We start from the raw sequence: 14129 nt of genomic DNA, 5'->3' as shown, positions 1-14129 counted from the left end.
GGCAAGAAATAATTGCTTTCAACAAAATGGTTGCTGGTAATACAAAGTTCTGGTATTAATTGTGAGTGCATGGGTCCAGATTCTGCTTTAATGCACGCTGGTCTACGTTTGTGGTGACTGCTATCATTCACAGTTAGTGTGGTATTTGTAGCTAAGAACAGAATGTGGCTTTTTCTCTAAAGCTTGGGTTAAGCCTGCCTGGACTGTTAAACTGCAGTAGGTACTGCATTTCTCTGGCCAGTTTGAAAGCAGACTTTAAGTCTCTGACCTTTCATAGTTAAAGAAAAGCTTCTGACTGTGATCCAGTGCAGCGTGGTCTACCTTGAATTTGCACATATGGATTTAAGCAAACAGCCCTCCTTATCGCCTTGGGCCACTAGCTCTAAAGTCTAATAATAATATACATGTCAGTACAGCTAAATAGTTCAGCAAGATAATGCAGCAAGACATGTGGATAGAGTCTGAGATTCTAGGCAGCACAGAGTCCAGGCAAAAATTAAATATCTTTTTGTTCCACTGATTGATTTCCTGCCTTTTACTGTTTGCACTGCTGCACCCTATAAGCTTTCAAAATATATGCTTGGCAGAATAGGTGCAGTTTGCCTTTGAATGTTTCCTCAAGAGGATTCAGATATCTTTGATAGCATTTACTTGTTGCGGAAGGTTTTTGGTTTTTTTTTTTATCTGAGATGCCCATCATTGTCTGTTGAAAAGCAGGGCGTTGGCTTTAAATGCTGAGGTTTTGCTTTTCATATGCAGCTGTTCTGTACCAAACCATTGACAGCAGAATTTCTTTGGAAAGCTTGGGCCCCTCCCTCTGAGATCACTATATTATTCTTTCCATTGTCCTGCTTTCTTTTCAGATCATATTTAGGGAGACAAGCTTTGCACGTTTCTTATTCAAAGGGCTTTGAAGTTGCATTCAACAAAATAATGTATTTAAAAACATAAATATTTATTTACAGAGTAATTCAGTTCATTACAGAATTGGTAGCCTGTAATGATTGGCAATCCTTAAAGGAATCTTCAGCGGGGGCGGGCTGAGCCTGTAAATCAAGGAACAACTGACTTATTGAATTTAATACCTGAGTGATTAATAATAAATTTTAATTTGAAGGCACACATGCCTGAAGGTCTCTAGATGTTGTAACAGAGATTAAAAAAAGAAAGAACGAAAGAAAGAAACTGCAATAAAAGAAGGCAACTTGCATGTCTGAAGAAAAACAAAATATCTGGAACCTACATACATGAACCTCCTCACTTAACTGTGAAACAAACTACAAGAATGAAAAGGATCTTAGATGTGCTTTGAGATACTGCTTTGCTTCTGCATGTATAGCTTTGCTTAGACCATTCTAGTGGCCAGCTTTAAGTGCAGAAGAATCTGTCACCCACCTTCTTTACTCACTTATGATAAAGCTTTCCTTAGACATAGGCATTAGCTTTCTGGGCTTTGGTGGCAAGCTGATTCTGGTTTTCATGATGGTTAGGGGCCCTAACTAGAAATGTCACAGGTAAATGGAGCAAGCCTGCTTCTCTGAAATCTAAAGAGCATGCATAATTTTCATAGCTGTCTGAAATAGTCTCTGTTTCCAGCTGATGGGAAAATTAAAATTTTTATGGCATTTTTGGCATATGAACTCAATAATCACATTAATGCTTTTCTCTTCCAAGTGCTACTGGAATATTGTAGGAAAATGCAAATATCACCATATTTGCATAATATCAGTGTATGCCCCCCATGCCCGCTGTGACTAGTACAGTGATTCTTTAGCGTTCATAGAAAACACCAAGATGAGCCTAGGGAAAGCCCATACATGACTTTTCCCAAAGAAATACATATTGCATTTGTTGTGCAGTGTAGCATTCGTTAGTCCGTTGATCTTTTTTATTATCTTTTGAAGTCTTTGTATATTTGAAAATGCCAGTAATGCATACATTTTTAGAGGGGGATTTTTGGAAAAAAAATTGAAATCCTCATCTGAAATGTGTTGTAGAAAAGCAAGGAACTGTTTTACAGAATTTATTGCAAAAATTGATATAAAAACCAGCATGTCTTCTCTCTAGGACAGAACGCTATTGTAATAGTCCCAGGAGCCAACCTGCTTTTAAGTTTTGAAGACCTGAAGAGGGCTTCTGATGTAATCCGTAAAGCCAAAGTGGTTGTTTGCCAGCTAGAAATAACCCCTGCTGTTTCTCTTGAAGCTCTGAAAATGGCACGTGCCAGTGGAGGTAATTTAACATAAGCCATTCTGTCTCCCTCATATGTGTTGCATGAAAAATATTCTTTATCGTGCTTTCTAAATAAAGATCCTGTGGTCTATTCTGGTTTCTGTCACACTGGTTTTATTTAGAAACGAAACAATAGCCAGCAAATTTGTGCTACACTAATGAAAACTGAATTCAGTTTTAAAATTTTGCAGTGTTTACCTTGAATGGCAAATCAACCCATTCCATTATAATCTCCCCGTATAAGTCTGGTGCTGCCTTTCCTCCTATTTTCATGCTGTGACTAAATACAGTATAATGTTGTTAGGTCAGGAACTGTGGGCCTGACTCTGGTATTATTATAGAGCAGAACAAGCATAATGAATGCAACTCAGTAAACTTCCACAAACAATAAAATGAATGAAATGGCCTCAAAACCAGATTTACGCCCTTGTTCTCCCAGCGTAGCAGTAGGTATGGCTGTGGTTTTCTATACAGAAGTTAAGATCCTTAAAGTAAAAAAAAAAGCTTTTTCTTCTTAACCAAAATATTTAAAGTGTGACTTGGCATGCTGCCATTGAATAGACAGAGTCATGGTCTGTGATATTATTAGTAAATCGTTACTGCACTGTACTTTTAAACGTAGACCATTGTTCCTTCAGTGTAGTATATACATAGATAAAAGCTGACATTTTGCTTGAACAGGATGGGGTTTCACTACCGACATGGTGTTTTTGTTGTTTAAGTGCCTGTAGCGCTTTTATTTATTCAAGCACAATTACCACTGTATTTGAACACTATATAATTATGCCAGTGAGGCATCTGTATGAGATCAAAAATATGTTCTCATCTATCTGGGACATAAGACTGGGAGGGAACAGTTCATAGTATGGTCAATCACGCAGCATGTCAGGGATGGAACTGGGATCAGAACTACTAGTTCCTTGCAGCTGGGCTCAGGCTTGCTCCAGTAGATCATACTGCGTTGGGATTGTTGACTCTTCAGTCCTCCTCCTGCACTGAGGTCTGTTGTGCACCTGTTGTGATCACTAGCATGCAGGCACTCGTGAAGATGTCAGATGTAGCAGAACCTTATGCATTGTGTTCATGTGTTTTGTGCTGATTTAAGCAGCTATGTTAGATGCCAGGCTGGGCTCTGGAAGTGTGGTGGTAATAGTCATAAACTCTATAAACAGAACTGTGCATAGGGAAAAATTACTTTTTGACTTCTGTTTGAAATGTCAAAACTGGACTCGTGCGTGTCTAGATAAAAATCAAAAACTTCAGTTAACTGAGTAGCACCTGGGATGCTTAAAATATATGTGTGCGGGGGGAAACAGACCTTACTATATTTTTTCGTTACGGTTTATGAAAATGGATAAAAGCGTTCTTAATCTAGTGGTTACTTGCCTGTAGTTGATTCATGAGTCAATATCCATGACTTATTTTGTCTAATTCTAACTCTCTGCATAGTTTTGGTAAAGTTGCTTCACACTTTTGTCACCCCCTTACAGCAAGATGCCAGCCTGTGACAGAAGAAAAGGTAGGATTTTTGTAAAGGCAATTAAAAATCCAAACCTGATATACAGAACAGACATGCAAGCATTTAGCAACTGTAGACAGCACAATATATCAAGAAAAGACAGTAGTTAACTCTGGGCCAGCTATAGTTCCGTGCTGTCATTGTGCAGCTCTCATATCAGGAAAGTTTTGGTTGCTTCTTATTTAAAGCAGTAGGCTACACACGTTCAAATGTCATGTGCAGTCAAATCTAAGTAAACAGCTGAGTTTGTAGCACCGTAAAAATCTATCCTTAGCCAACTGTAAATTGTTAATGTAATTTCCCTTCTTTTAGCCTGCAATACCCTCATGTATAATGCAGTACTGCAAGTTAGGATGCGCACTAGACTATTTTTGTTTAAAGCAGATGCATACCCAGATGCTTCAAACCTCTGTTTCAATTTTTTTTTTTTTTTGCTGTTTTTCTTCATTCTTACTGAAAGAAATAAACAGTAAGATGGAGAAAGAAAGTGGACGCGCAGGCAAGAGCCCTTTGCTTCTGTTCAGTAAATATCACCTGGATCTGAAAGCTAGAGAGGGATGTCTCATGGTCTGACATCCTCTCCTTGTGACACTGATTATTAAAGGTCCCTCTTGGGAAGGGAGGGAGGGAGGAAGGAAAGAAAAAAAGGAAGGGAGGGAAGGAAGATGACTAATTATATGAAATGGACATAAAGTTTAGTGGAAATCTGGAAAATTCTAGGTTTTTAATGGCCACATGTTGGCCATTAAAAAGCTGCTGCTGTTTCCAGGAGTGGGACCACTTCATTGATGGGCAAAATGTTATTGTATATAAAGTCTGTAAAGCAGTTTTTGGGCTTCTGTAATGACAGATTCTGTAAAGATGGCTGATAATGTCCAGCCTATTAATATTGCAGTGAAGAATGAAAATGTATCATAATGAGGGCTGGAAGCAGCCTCAGTTGTCAAGGTTGCTGGACACTTGCAAGTAAAGGGTCAATTTTTCAGGTCTAATTTTCTAATCTTGGGCTCCAATTTTTCATAACAGCCTTTTGTCTGTGGTTAAATTCTTTATAAAATTTCCACCAAAGCAGAGTGGCTGCAGAAACCAAGCAACAGAAAAATGCCTCCCACCCTGCCCCATTTTAAAGTATGGATACTGGCTACCTTAAAATGTACTTAAGACTTGATAGCAAGGGACTTACTTTTAAAGATATGCCTTTGCAACAATGTGGAAGTCTGCCTGATTTTTGCTGTATTATCTGCCTTTGGAAAATACCTTTCACATAGACTTGAGAAATTGTTAGAGCTTCCCAGCTAGCTTCCCCTGAGAATTTGTCCACACCAGCAGTTGTTGATTTGGGCAGCATGACTTTCAGTGTAATTCCTGAATTTGGTTTTAGGCAACTTCTTTTATACTGTTAAAGATCTCTTGTAGGACCAGGAAGTGCAGAGCAGGAGCTTGCTTGATATGAATAGAGAAGAGACAAAGGTGGTTGGGAATGGTGGAGAGTAGATTTCAGACAAGGGAAGTCTAGGAAGGATTTGCTTGATTTTGGGGGTGACAGTGGAAGAAAAAAGAGAGAAACTGAAAATGGAACAGAGGATAGGATTTATTGAACAGAGATTGGAGTATGGGGGTAGTGTCAGGGAGTAGGCTGTGGGTACTGAAAGTGGGAAAAGTGTAGGAGAGGTGGCGTAAAGAGAAACAATGTGATGAAAGTCAAGTGAAAAAGGTTACTATTGCATAGTGCCTATGCAAGGAGGCATAAAGAATGGCAGCTAGGTAAGGAGAATGGATCTTGGCAAAGGAAAAAGAATTTGGGCAGAAAATAATTTGGTGTTCCTCAGGGGGACCAAACCAATTACCCTGTTCACAAGCCATGCTCTTCTTCACAGCCTGAAAGAGAATCTTGGGGTTCTTCTATCTCCCCCCTGCTCAGCAAATATTAAATATAGGAGCAAACTAATAGTAAAGTACTACACCCTGCTAATGATGAGTCTGTATTACTTAAAACCCAAGTTGGAACACTTCCAGTGCAGCTCCTGACCCATGTATATGTTGGTATGATACCACATGACAAGAGTTTGCTTTCCAATATGTGCTGTTTGTTTGTTTTACCTAGGAAAGTATACCTTAAAGATTTGTCTTGAAAAAAAACTTTATTAGCGCTGCAATTCAGAAAATAGGAAATGCAAGAGTTAATGTTGCCTGTGAAACCTTAATTTGTCTCCTTTCTGCATATGTATTATGTTGCAGTCTTTAATTATGTGATCACATGCTGTTTTTCAGTGGTACGTGATCATATAATTAAAAGGTTTATTATAATGCATACTGTATTGTAATAATATAAGGGATCCAAATTAAGATTTCATTGGAAATCCTAATCGTGGCATTTTCTGACTTCTAAGTAAATGTCTTTGTTGCTTTAATACTCTTCTTAATGAGGCAGATAGAGAGGCATGATGAAGTTGTACAGTCAAAAGCTAAAACTTTCAGACTGTTAATCAAAATGGTCATCTCCTAAAGTTCTCGGTACTGAGATTTCAGAAGTCTCTGTGCATGTTTCTCTTTTAGGGCATTAACTGGGATTCAGAAGTGTGCAGGGTATCTGAATATTATGTGCTATAGCTTTGGTTCTAAATATGTGTTTAGGACTGGACATTTAGGCATGCAAGTTGGAAGATTTGATCACTTACTACAGGGAATATTTCTAAAGTAAGAGTGTGTTGCCTTTTATAAAAATGATGGCCTTGTGGTTAAGACACAGAAGTATTAATCATAAAATTGGCAAAGTGAGAAACCAAGTCTGCAGATTTCCTGTGTTAACAGTGAGTAAGTCACTTATACTGTCCTCATGACAAACCTTTTCTGCTGTTATACGGGGCCTTAGGCTACAGTTTAAAGTTAGGTTAACTAACATATTCTACCACGTGTTAAGTTTAGGTCTAGCTCTGCCAGATAGCACGTCAAAAATATACAGTGTCTTGTCTACACTACAGTTTTATAATGTGGCAGTTTGAACAAGTTAGGTAACACATTCAGAAGCACGTTTAACTCCTTGTCTGGACATGCCCTTCATTACTCCATACCCCTGTTTCTCCATGTACAGAAGGCAGATAACAACACTGAAAAAATGCTAGAAATAAATCAGTTCTTGTAAAACTTAGTAAAATCCTGGAAGAAGCATCATCAGTTAAACAAATTACAGGCTTTTTCCACCTTTTTTTAAATTTAATAATTTCTTGGTTATTTTTCTGTTGATTCTGTTCCCATCATGACAGGTGCCTGCACATGAATTAGAAGGGAGCTTTAATATAATAAAAAAAACTTTTAGCAGTTCTATAAAATGAGGACACAGAAACTGAGATCCATTTGTGTGATAATAATAAACACTGGGGGCTTTGAATTAATCACAGGGGTGTTTCAGGTGATGGTTTATGAATCTTAAAGACACTAGAGATTTAGACTTACTTTCTTTTTCTTTCTTTTTTTTTTTTTTTCAGTAAAGACTTTATTTAATCCAGCTCCAGCCCTTGCTGACCTAGACCCACAATTTTATACCCATTCTGACATCTTCTGCTGCAATGAAACTGAGGTAATGGTCATATGCCATGTTAAAGAGGGAGTCTTAAGCAGTAACATTTCAGAGAGCTTCTGTTCTCAGAAATGCAGTATAAGGAGCAGGAAAACTGCTCCTCTTATATAGGACTTTTGGAGGTGACATGTTTGATCCGTGACCTAACAAGCAAAGAGGAGTATTTTAGGATACCTTTAGATTACACTGAAAATTAAATCAATTGTTTGCAGCGGGAAAGTTGTGTCCAGCCTTCCTTACAAGTAGATGAGTAAAACAAATCCATAAAAGGACACTTTTAAAATATTAGCACTGAGTGGTAAATATTAAAATATATCTTTGTCCTTGTTCTGTGGTCCCTTGATATGATTAGCAGGAATGCACTAGCCATAGTCTTCTGACAGTTTTAAACTTGCTTGCCAGGAGGTGATGCACACATGCTGCACTTGATGGTAAATAGTAGTTTCAAATGCCTCTTCCTGTCAGATCTGTTTTTGGTGAATCTGTTTCTCTGGCCCTTCAACTATATGTTTTCCTTTTTTTTTTTTTTTTTTCCTCCTTTCTCTCTATTTGCTAATTCAAGTGTGTTATTTCTCCTGAAGGAAATTATTTTTATCACAAGAGACAAATTAAGCTCATCTCATAAGGCCTTCATTTAAATTTCCTATTTATTAGCATTATGCATGTTGTGTTCCTTCCCTTCACCCTCTCTTTATATAAACAGGAACATGGGAGAAGCAACCTAGTGGGTAGAAGCCATGCCTTGATTATAGTTGAAGTTATCTCCAACAAACATGATTTCTGCAATGAACATGTTACCTTTGGGTGGAAAATAGGGGGAAGAGCTAAGAGAAAAGCATGGCCCTGCTTACTTATAGGATTTTTTTGTCTGATGACAATATCTGTCAAGACTCAGTTACCCTCTTCTGAAATTTCTGTTAAAATCCATCACAAATCATATCAGAAGTTCTCAGTTCACAAGTCTTCGAGCATTTAAAGGTCAGTCTAAGTAACCCAAATGGACACCTGAATTTTATTCTGGGATGTTTCCGCCTGTGTCTGCCAAGTTCAGATACTCCAAAGCATTCAGGACTTAGCAAACTAGCAAGGTGGGAGATGCCACATCTCCTCAGGTCTCTGGAAGGCAAAGTTTCTAGTGTAACTGGCAGTGATACCATTTGTGGCTCAGACATTGTCCAAGAGCTATCACAATTCAATTATATGTGATGAAGAGAATACTAAGGCAAAGTGTTTATTCTTGTTCAGGGGACTGGCAGGACACCCATATGGTGTTTTCTTCATGCTTTCAGAAAGCACTTATGCCTGGACTATGCCCCTGGATTGGCTAAATGGTGTAACGGCGCACATTTTGGGCTAAGAACACCCATACTCTCCCACCAATTTAGTAAATGTCATCCGTTGTTTGCTTTTTTCATAATGTCACCAGTTACTTTTTTTTTCCCTTGCAAAAACTTATCCCCCATATGTTAGAAACCAAACTTTGTTTTTCATTACTTGTCTATTCCTGACTTTTCTCTCATTGCTCTTTGCAACACACATGTTAAAGTTTTCCCTTTGTTATACTTTATTGCTAGAGGACAGTCTTGAAAGAGACATTCTTTGAGAAGTTTAGCTTGCTGGAGCCAGGGTGTATTATTATTACCACCACATGGAGAAAAGAAAATTAATTCTATTTGGAGAACAAGAAATACAGGTGTATAATTATAATAGATCCCTGCTCATTCATTTACCTTTCCTGCAGAGCTGGGGTACAGTTTGCATTCTTTTCTGCTATTTTCTTTTAAGAAACAATTACCATTGGTAGATAGCTGGGATCACTGTATGCACAGACACAGAAATACGCTCTCTACTGTCGAGGAGGCTTATCTCTTCTGAATTTATGGAAATGGTAGACCTGTGGAAGTTCCTGCCAGCCATATCATGCGAGCATGGATCCAAGTGTGGGACTCCTACAGCATATTCTGAGAACAAAAACGGCACATAAATACCTTTGCTTTTAACAATAACCTTTTCATACTTTACAATGAAATCAATTACATTGGCATGACTGTAATAATCAATTATGTTTGATTTTATCCCCTCTGTGTGTCTGATTTGTTACTGAATTGATTTTCAGGGATGAACTATTGCCATTGTTCCTTTCTTTTTGCTGAGAAAAGAGGAAAATGAAGCATTTGTTTTTCTTATGTCACAAGTTTGAAAGTTGTTTTTTTAGTAATTGTTATATATTCATATGCCATCTGTTTTCTGTTTTCTTTCATGACTCTCTTTAATTTCAGATCCCTGTAATGTATGCGCTTAAGAAGTTTGGTGTAGAGATAAATGTTTACATACCCAAACAAAGGTTACCAGTCACATCTCTGTGTGGCACTTAAAAGCAATAAAATCATTGTACAAATCTTAAAGATAATTCTAATTTTTTAAACTTCATCCATTCAACCAACTACATCTGCATGTCCTTCACCTTCTTAAATCAGGAAGTACCTAAAGACTCCAGAATATATACGGGGGAAAATATCATTTTGTACTTTTTTTTATTTCCATCAGTATCTACTAGCAGTCACAGTCAAAAAAGAGCAATTGGATAATATGGACCTCTGGTCTGAGCCACTATGACCATTCTTGTTCTTTGGATTTTTATTTTTCTCTGTGGCCAAATTTACTGAATGTGGTGTTTACAGCTGCCTCCCTGAGATGTGTTCCAGCTCCATTGCCCCTCCTACGTGGTATTTCTAAGTCTCAGATAACTTCCTTCTAGCCCAAATCCTATTTATGTTCCAGCCTTACTCCTTTTGGGGATCTTTTATTTTTTATTTGGGATTTTTAGGTACTACCAGAAAAAAACCCAATGTATTTCTGCTTTATCTTATTTCTTTTAAATAGTTTTTTAAATAGTTAATAAATCATCTTGACTTTAAAGATGAACTCTTTAGAGCTATCCAGTTCAACTGTTTCTAAAACATTCTTTTTAACACAGACATATATGCTAAGACAAGATTAAATTTACACTGATTTTTTCGATTGATTTTTCCTATGATTTTTTCTATGGCTTGGTTTGGCTTTCTTAGTCATTTAAATTTATAAATATTTCTCACACGATTTTACCAAACTGTCCTTATCGTTCTTTTTTTACCAAGAAATACCTTTAAATGATAAAATCCTGTGGTTTGTGGATATTATGTGAATGATATGTTCGTAACAGAAGGTTACGTTAGCCGTAAAACAGAAAACTAGCCATTTAGCTTAAGATGTCTCATACGCTATGTGGAGTGTTGTGTTGTTCAAGATGAGAAAAAGGTGGTAGTCCTTGTGATTAGCTGAATTACTACTGAGTCAGAAGTTTCTGTTATTTACCGCCATGAAGGTCAGCAGTTTTGATCTGCGATGCCTTTGTCACAGAATAAAAGTTTAAAAATGTCAACTACAGTTTCAGCCAGCCATGGGATGTCGGGTCGCAAGCACGCGCGTATCAAATACGACATCACACTTTATACTCCATCCTTCATTAAATGCTTTAGGATTTAATGAAATCACATACGGTATTTGGTATAACAGCACAGCTTGTTCTTATGGATTTATGTGCTAGGGAGAAGCAAACAAAATTATACTATCAGTGAATTATCTACCATTAGTTTGTCTAGAAGGCTCTTCACAAGCTGTTCTTTTCACTCTTGCTTGTTGCAATAATAAATTTTTTTTATGTCTGACATTACTTTCTTTTTATGTGGTTCGTGAACAAAAAAAAGCAGAACAAATCTTGCAAGGTTATCAGTTCTTTCTTTGCTTAGCCTGTAGTTCAGTTTTATCTTTTCCCAGAAAGATCAAACTTGTTGAGACTAGTTTGTTAATTCCCAGATGTAGCACAGCCTAATCCCTGAGGTTTGTGCAGGAATGTGCTAGTTCTCCATTCCCTTGATTCTTCTAATGAAAAATAAATGTATCCAATGTCATCTTAGTGAAAACCAAGGGTTGTTGTTTTCAGTCATCTATAAATGTTGAAAAAGAGACAACCCTATACAAGATGAGCTTGTTGGAATGCTTACCATTTTTTTCCCACGTATTTGTGCAATTCCTTGCTGCAGCATGGCTCTAGGCACAACCACAATGTCAATACAGTTCATGTGTTGTTTTTCTTATTTAGTGTGTGCATGCAATTACATAGCCCTGCAGGTTAGGAACCAAAATATACTGCACATCAGCGATTTCCATTTAGTCCTAAACGTTTTGAAGAACAGCTGCTTCTCCGTTCAAAGAATACTGAAGAGCCCTTCAGGAGACGGAAAACTCCTAAATGGTTACAGCAAATGATTTAGTTTGTCAAGCTATTTTGAATGCAAAACTGGGAACGGCTTTCTCCCTAATGTAAAATGGGTATCAGACTTCTGATCTAAATAAGAAAGGCCTAGCAAAGATTTAATTAATGCTGACAGAATACTTTGGGGTAGAAAGCAGTACAGCTAAATATAAGTTAATTGCTAATTTTGTTAAATAAAGCTGCAAGATGTATAAAAACAATACAGAAAAATAGGTACTATCCTATTTAAGATATTTCCTTTGAAGAGTTATTGTCTATTACTAGAGGCTAGATAATTTTTAGAAGAAATATTAATAATTTAAATTCTTGTTAATATGTCCAAAATCAAGACACAGTATTGACTTTTACAAGAATCAGAGAATATCAAGTTTATAAAACTGTATTTGGAGTCTTGGGTTAGGATGTTTAAGATAGTACTGATTAATATAGAGAGATTAATACTAAGGATAGTCTTTCTAAAGAAAAAAATGGATATATCTAGTAGTCAAAATAAAAATAGGTCCTTTAGAATTAAAATATTTCAGAACATCTCTTGAATTTGCCTTTTCTGTTTTAAGTAATGGAAAGCTACTATTGCTCCATTGCATAGAAGTTGCCAGCAATTCACAGTATATTTTAATTCCAACTTGGTTCTAAACCCTGTTTTATCAGTTGCTGGAAACTATGAAATTTCCCATATTTAGTCTAAAATGAAAGATGTTACTTTTGGGAGGGGAGTAGCTTCAAGCCAATTAATTTCAATCAGTTTTTAATTATTCCAGCACGATAAGTATTTCTGCCTGTATGTATGTAAAAATTTTATAATTTGAAACAACTGGAACTAGCTTGGCTTGTGGCCTGATTTTCAATTGCTTATGTGCCAAATCTGCCTCACTACTTCTTTGGGACTGTTCACATGTGTTAGAATTAATGAGATTGAGTACTTGTTCTGTCATTCTCAAAGAAATCTCTGAAGGTACAAGCCAAGTTTGTAGCCAACTGGCTTACTGCGTTTAAATATTTAAAATAAAAAATATTTTAAATTATCATGTATAGTTTTAGATGGGTTAGTCTTAAAACTGACACAGTTTCCCTATTATTATTTATTAATTCTGTTCCAGCAGTACCTGGCAGCATTTCCAAAGTTGTTATTGTGCTAGGTGCACAAAAAACAGTCCAAATGATGGACTGCTCCCCAAAGAATTAAGACTTCTTGTTATTTTACCAGTTTATAGTTACTGAGGGTCATAGGATCGTAGAATTTGGTGACAGACCGCTGGAGGTCTCTAGTCCAGCACCCTGGCAAAGCATGGCCAGGTTAGGTCAGATTGCTCACAGCTTTGCCCAGTCAAGTTTTGAATCTCCGAGGATGGAGATTGCATGACCTCTGGGCACCTGTTTCACTGCTTCGTCACCCTCATGGTGAAAAAGCTTGTCCTAATACTGGAATTTCCCATGTTCCAGCTTGTGCCTGTTGTTTCTAGCCCCTATCCCTCTACACCTTCAAGAAGAGCCTGGCTCCATCTTCTCTATACCCACCCATTAAACTGCTGTAGACAGGAATTGGGTCTTCCCGTCAGTTTATGTTCTTAAGGCTGAACAAATGCACTTCTCCCAGCCTCTTGTATGTCCTGGTCTCTGGCCCTCTGACTGTGTTGGTGGCCTTCCACTGGATTTGTTGTAGTATGTCAGTGTCTTGTGCCAGGTATCCCAAAACTGGATACCATGCTGCAGACTTGATTTTGCAATTGCTAAGTAGAGCATCCAGAACATCTCTCTGAAAGCGGCTGTGTAAGCCATAGGCTGCCCCAAATGCACCACAGCTAGGAACACTTGGCAAAGGTTCATATCAACGTTTCATTCTCACTTTTAGTCAGTGTAAACTAGTACTGCTGTTGAAAGAAGTTAATTGTTTTGGGGGTGGTGTGGGATTGGGGGTGGCGTTAGTTTTAACACAGGTCTTCCTTGCAATCCAGTTTGTTTCCTGGATGCATAAATGGCTGTGCTGGCACTAGAGAATGGGCCATGTGGACAGGAGCGGAAGGGAAAAAACCAGGACCATTTTTTTTTCTGTAGCAGAGCTGGTTTGTGTCAATTTACTGTGACTAGACTCCACACTCTAAAGAGGCATGGAGAGTTAACTAAGTTTAGTGAGGATTATGGCCAAGAACCTTCATATCCGTCAAATTAAAAGCTTCAGTTACATTTCTCTTCCACTTTTGTAAACAAAATTAAGAAAATTCTATGTAGATTAATTATCTCTGTCACAGGTTTATTCTGACAGCAGTTTTGTGGAATGTCCTCTTGCTTTATTAGGTCCATTTAACTGAGGAGTTTTATGAGACTAGCTGCAGAAAAATAAAATTCTTAATTTGCTGCTCTTTTGTGCAGTACTATGGCAAATGTCCACATTGGGCTTTTAGTATTGTTATTTAATTTTTTCTTTACATAACCATTAGTTATTTCCTTCAATTGTACCACAGTTTGTTTTTTAAATAAGATTCTAC

The 14129-nt window shown here is 37.4% G+C and overlaps 1 protein-coding gene across 2 annotated transcripts in view; it reads left to right on the top strand.

Moving 5' to 3' along the window:
• RBKS (ribokinase) overlaps positions 1–14129 on the top strand; it is a 69729-nt gene that overhangs the window by 31583 nt on the left and 24017 nt on the right. For both annotated transcript variants that reach the window (XM_064446043.1, XM_064446044.1), the window contains 2 exons: positions 2068–2232; positions 7237–7328. In XM_064446043.1, coding sequence (XP_064302113.1) covers positions 2068–2232; positions 7237–7328 — 257 coding nt within the window. The remainder of the gene's footprint in view (positions 1–2067; positions 2233–7236; positions 7329–14129) is intronic.

This window comes from Phalacrocorax carbo, chromosome 3, assembly GCF_963921805.1.
Source record: "Phalacrocorax carbo chromosome 3, bPhaCar2.1, whole genome shotgun sequence".
NCBI lineage: Eukaryota > Metazoa > Chordata > Aves > Suliformes > Phalacrocoracidae > Phalacrocorax > Phalacrocorax carbo.
This window is presented reverse-complemented; position numbering and strand designations above follow the sequence as displayed.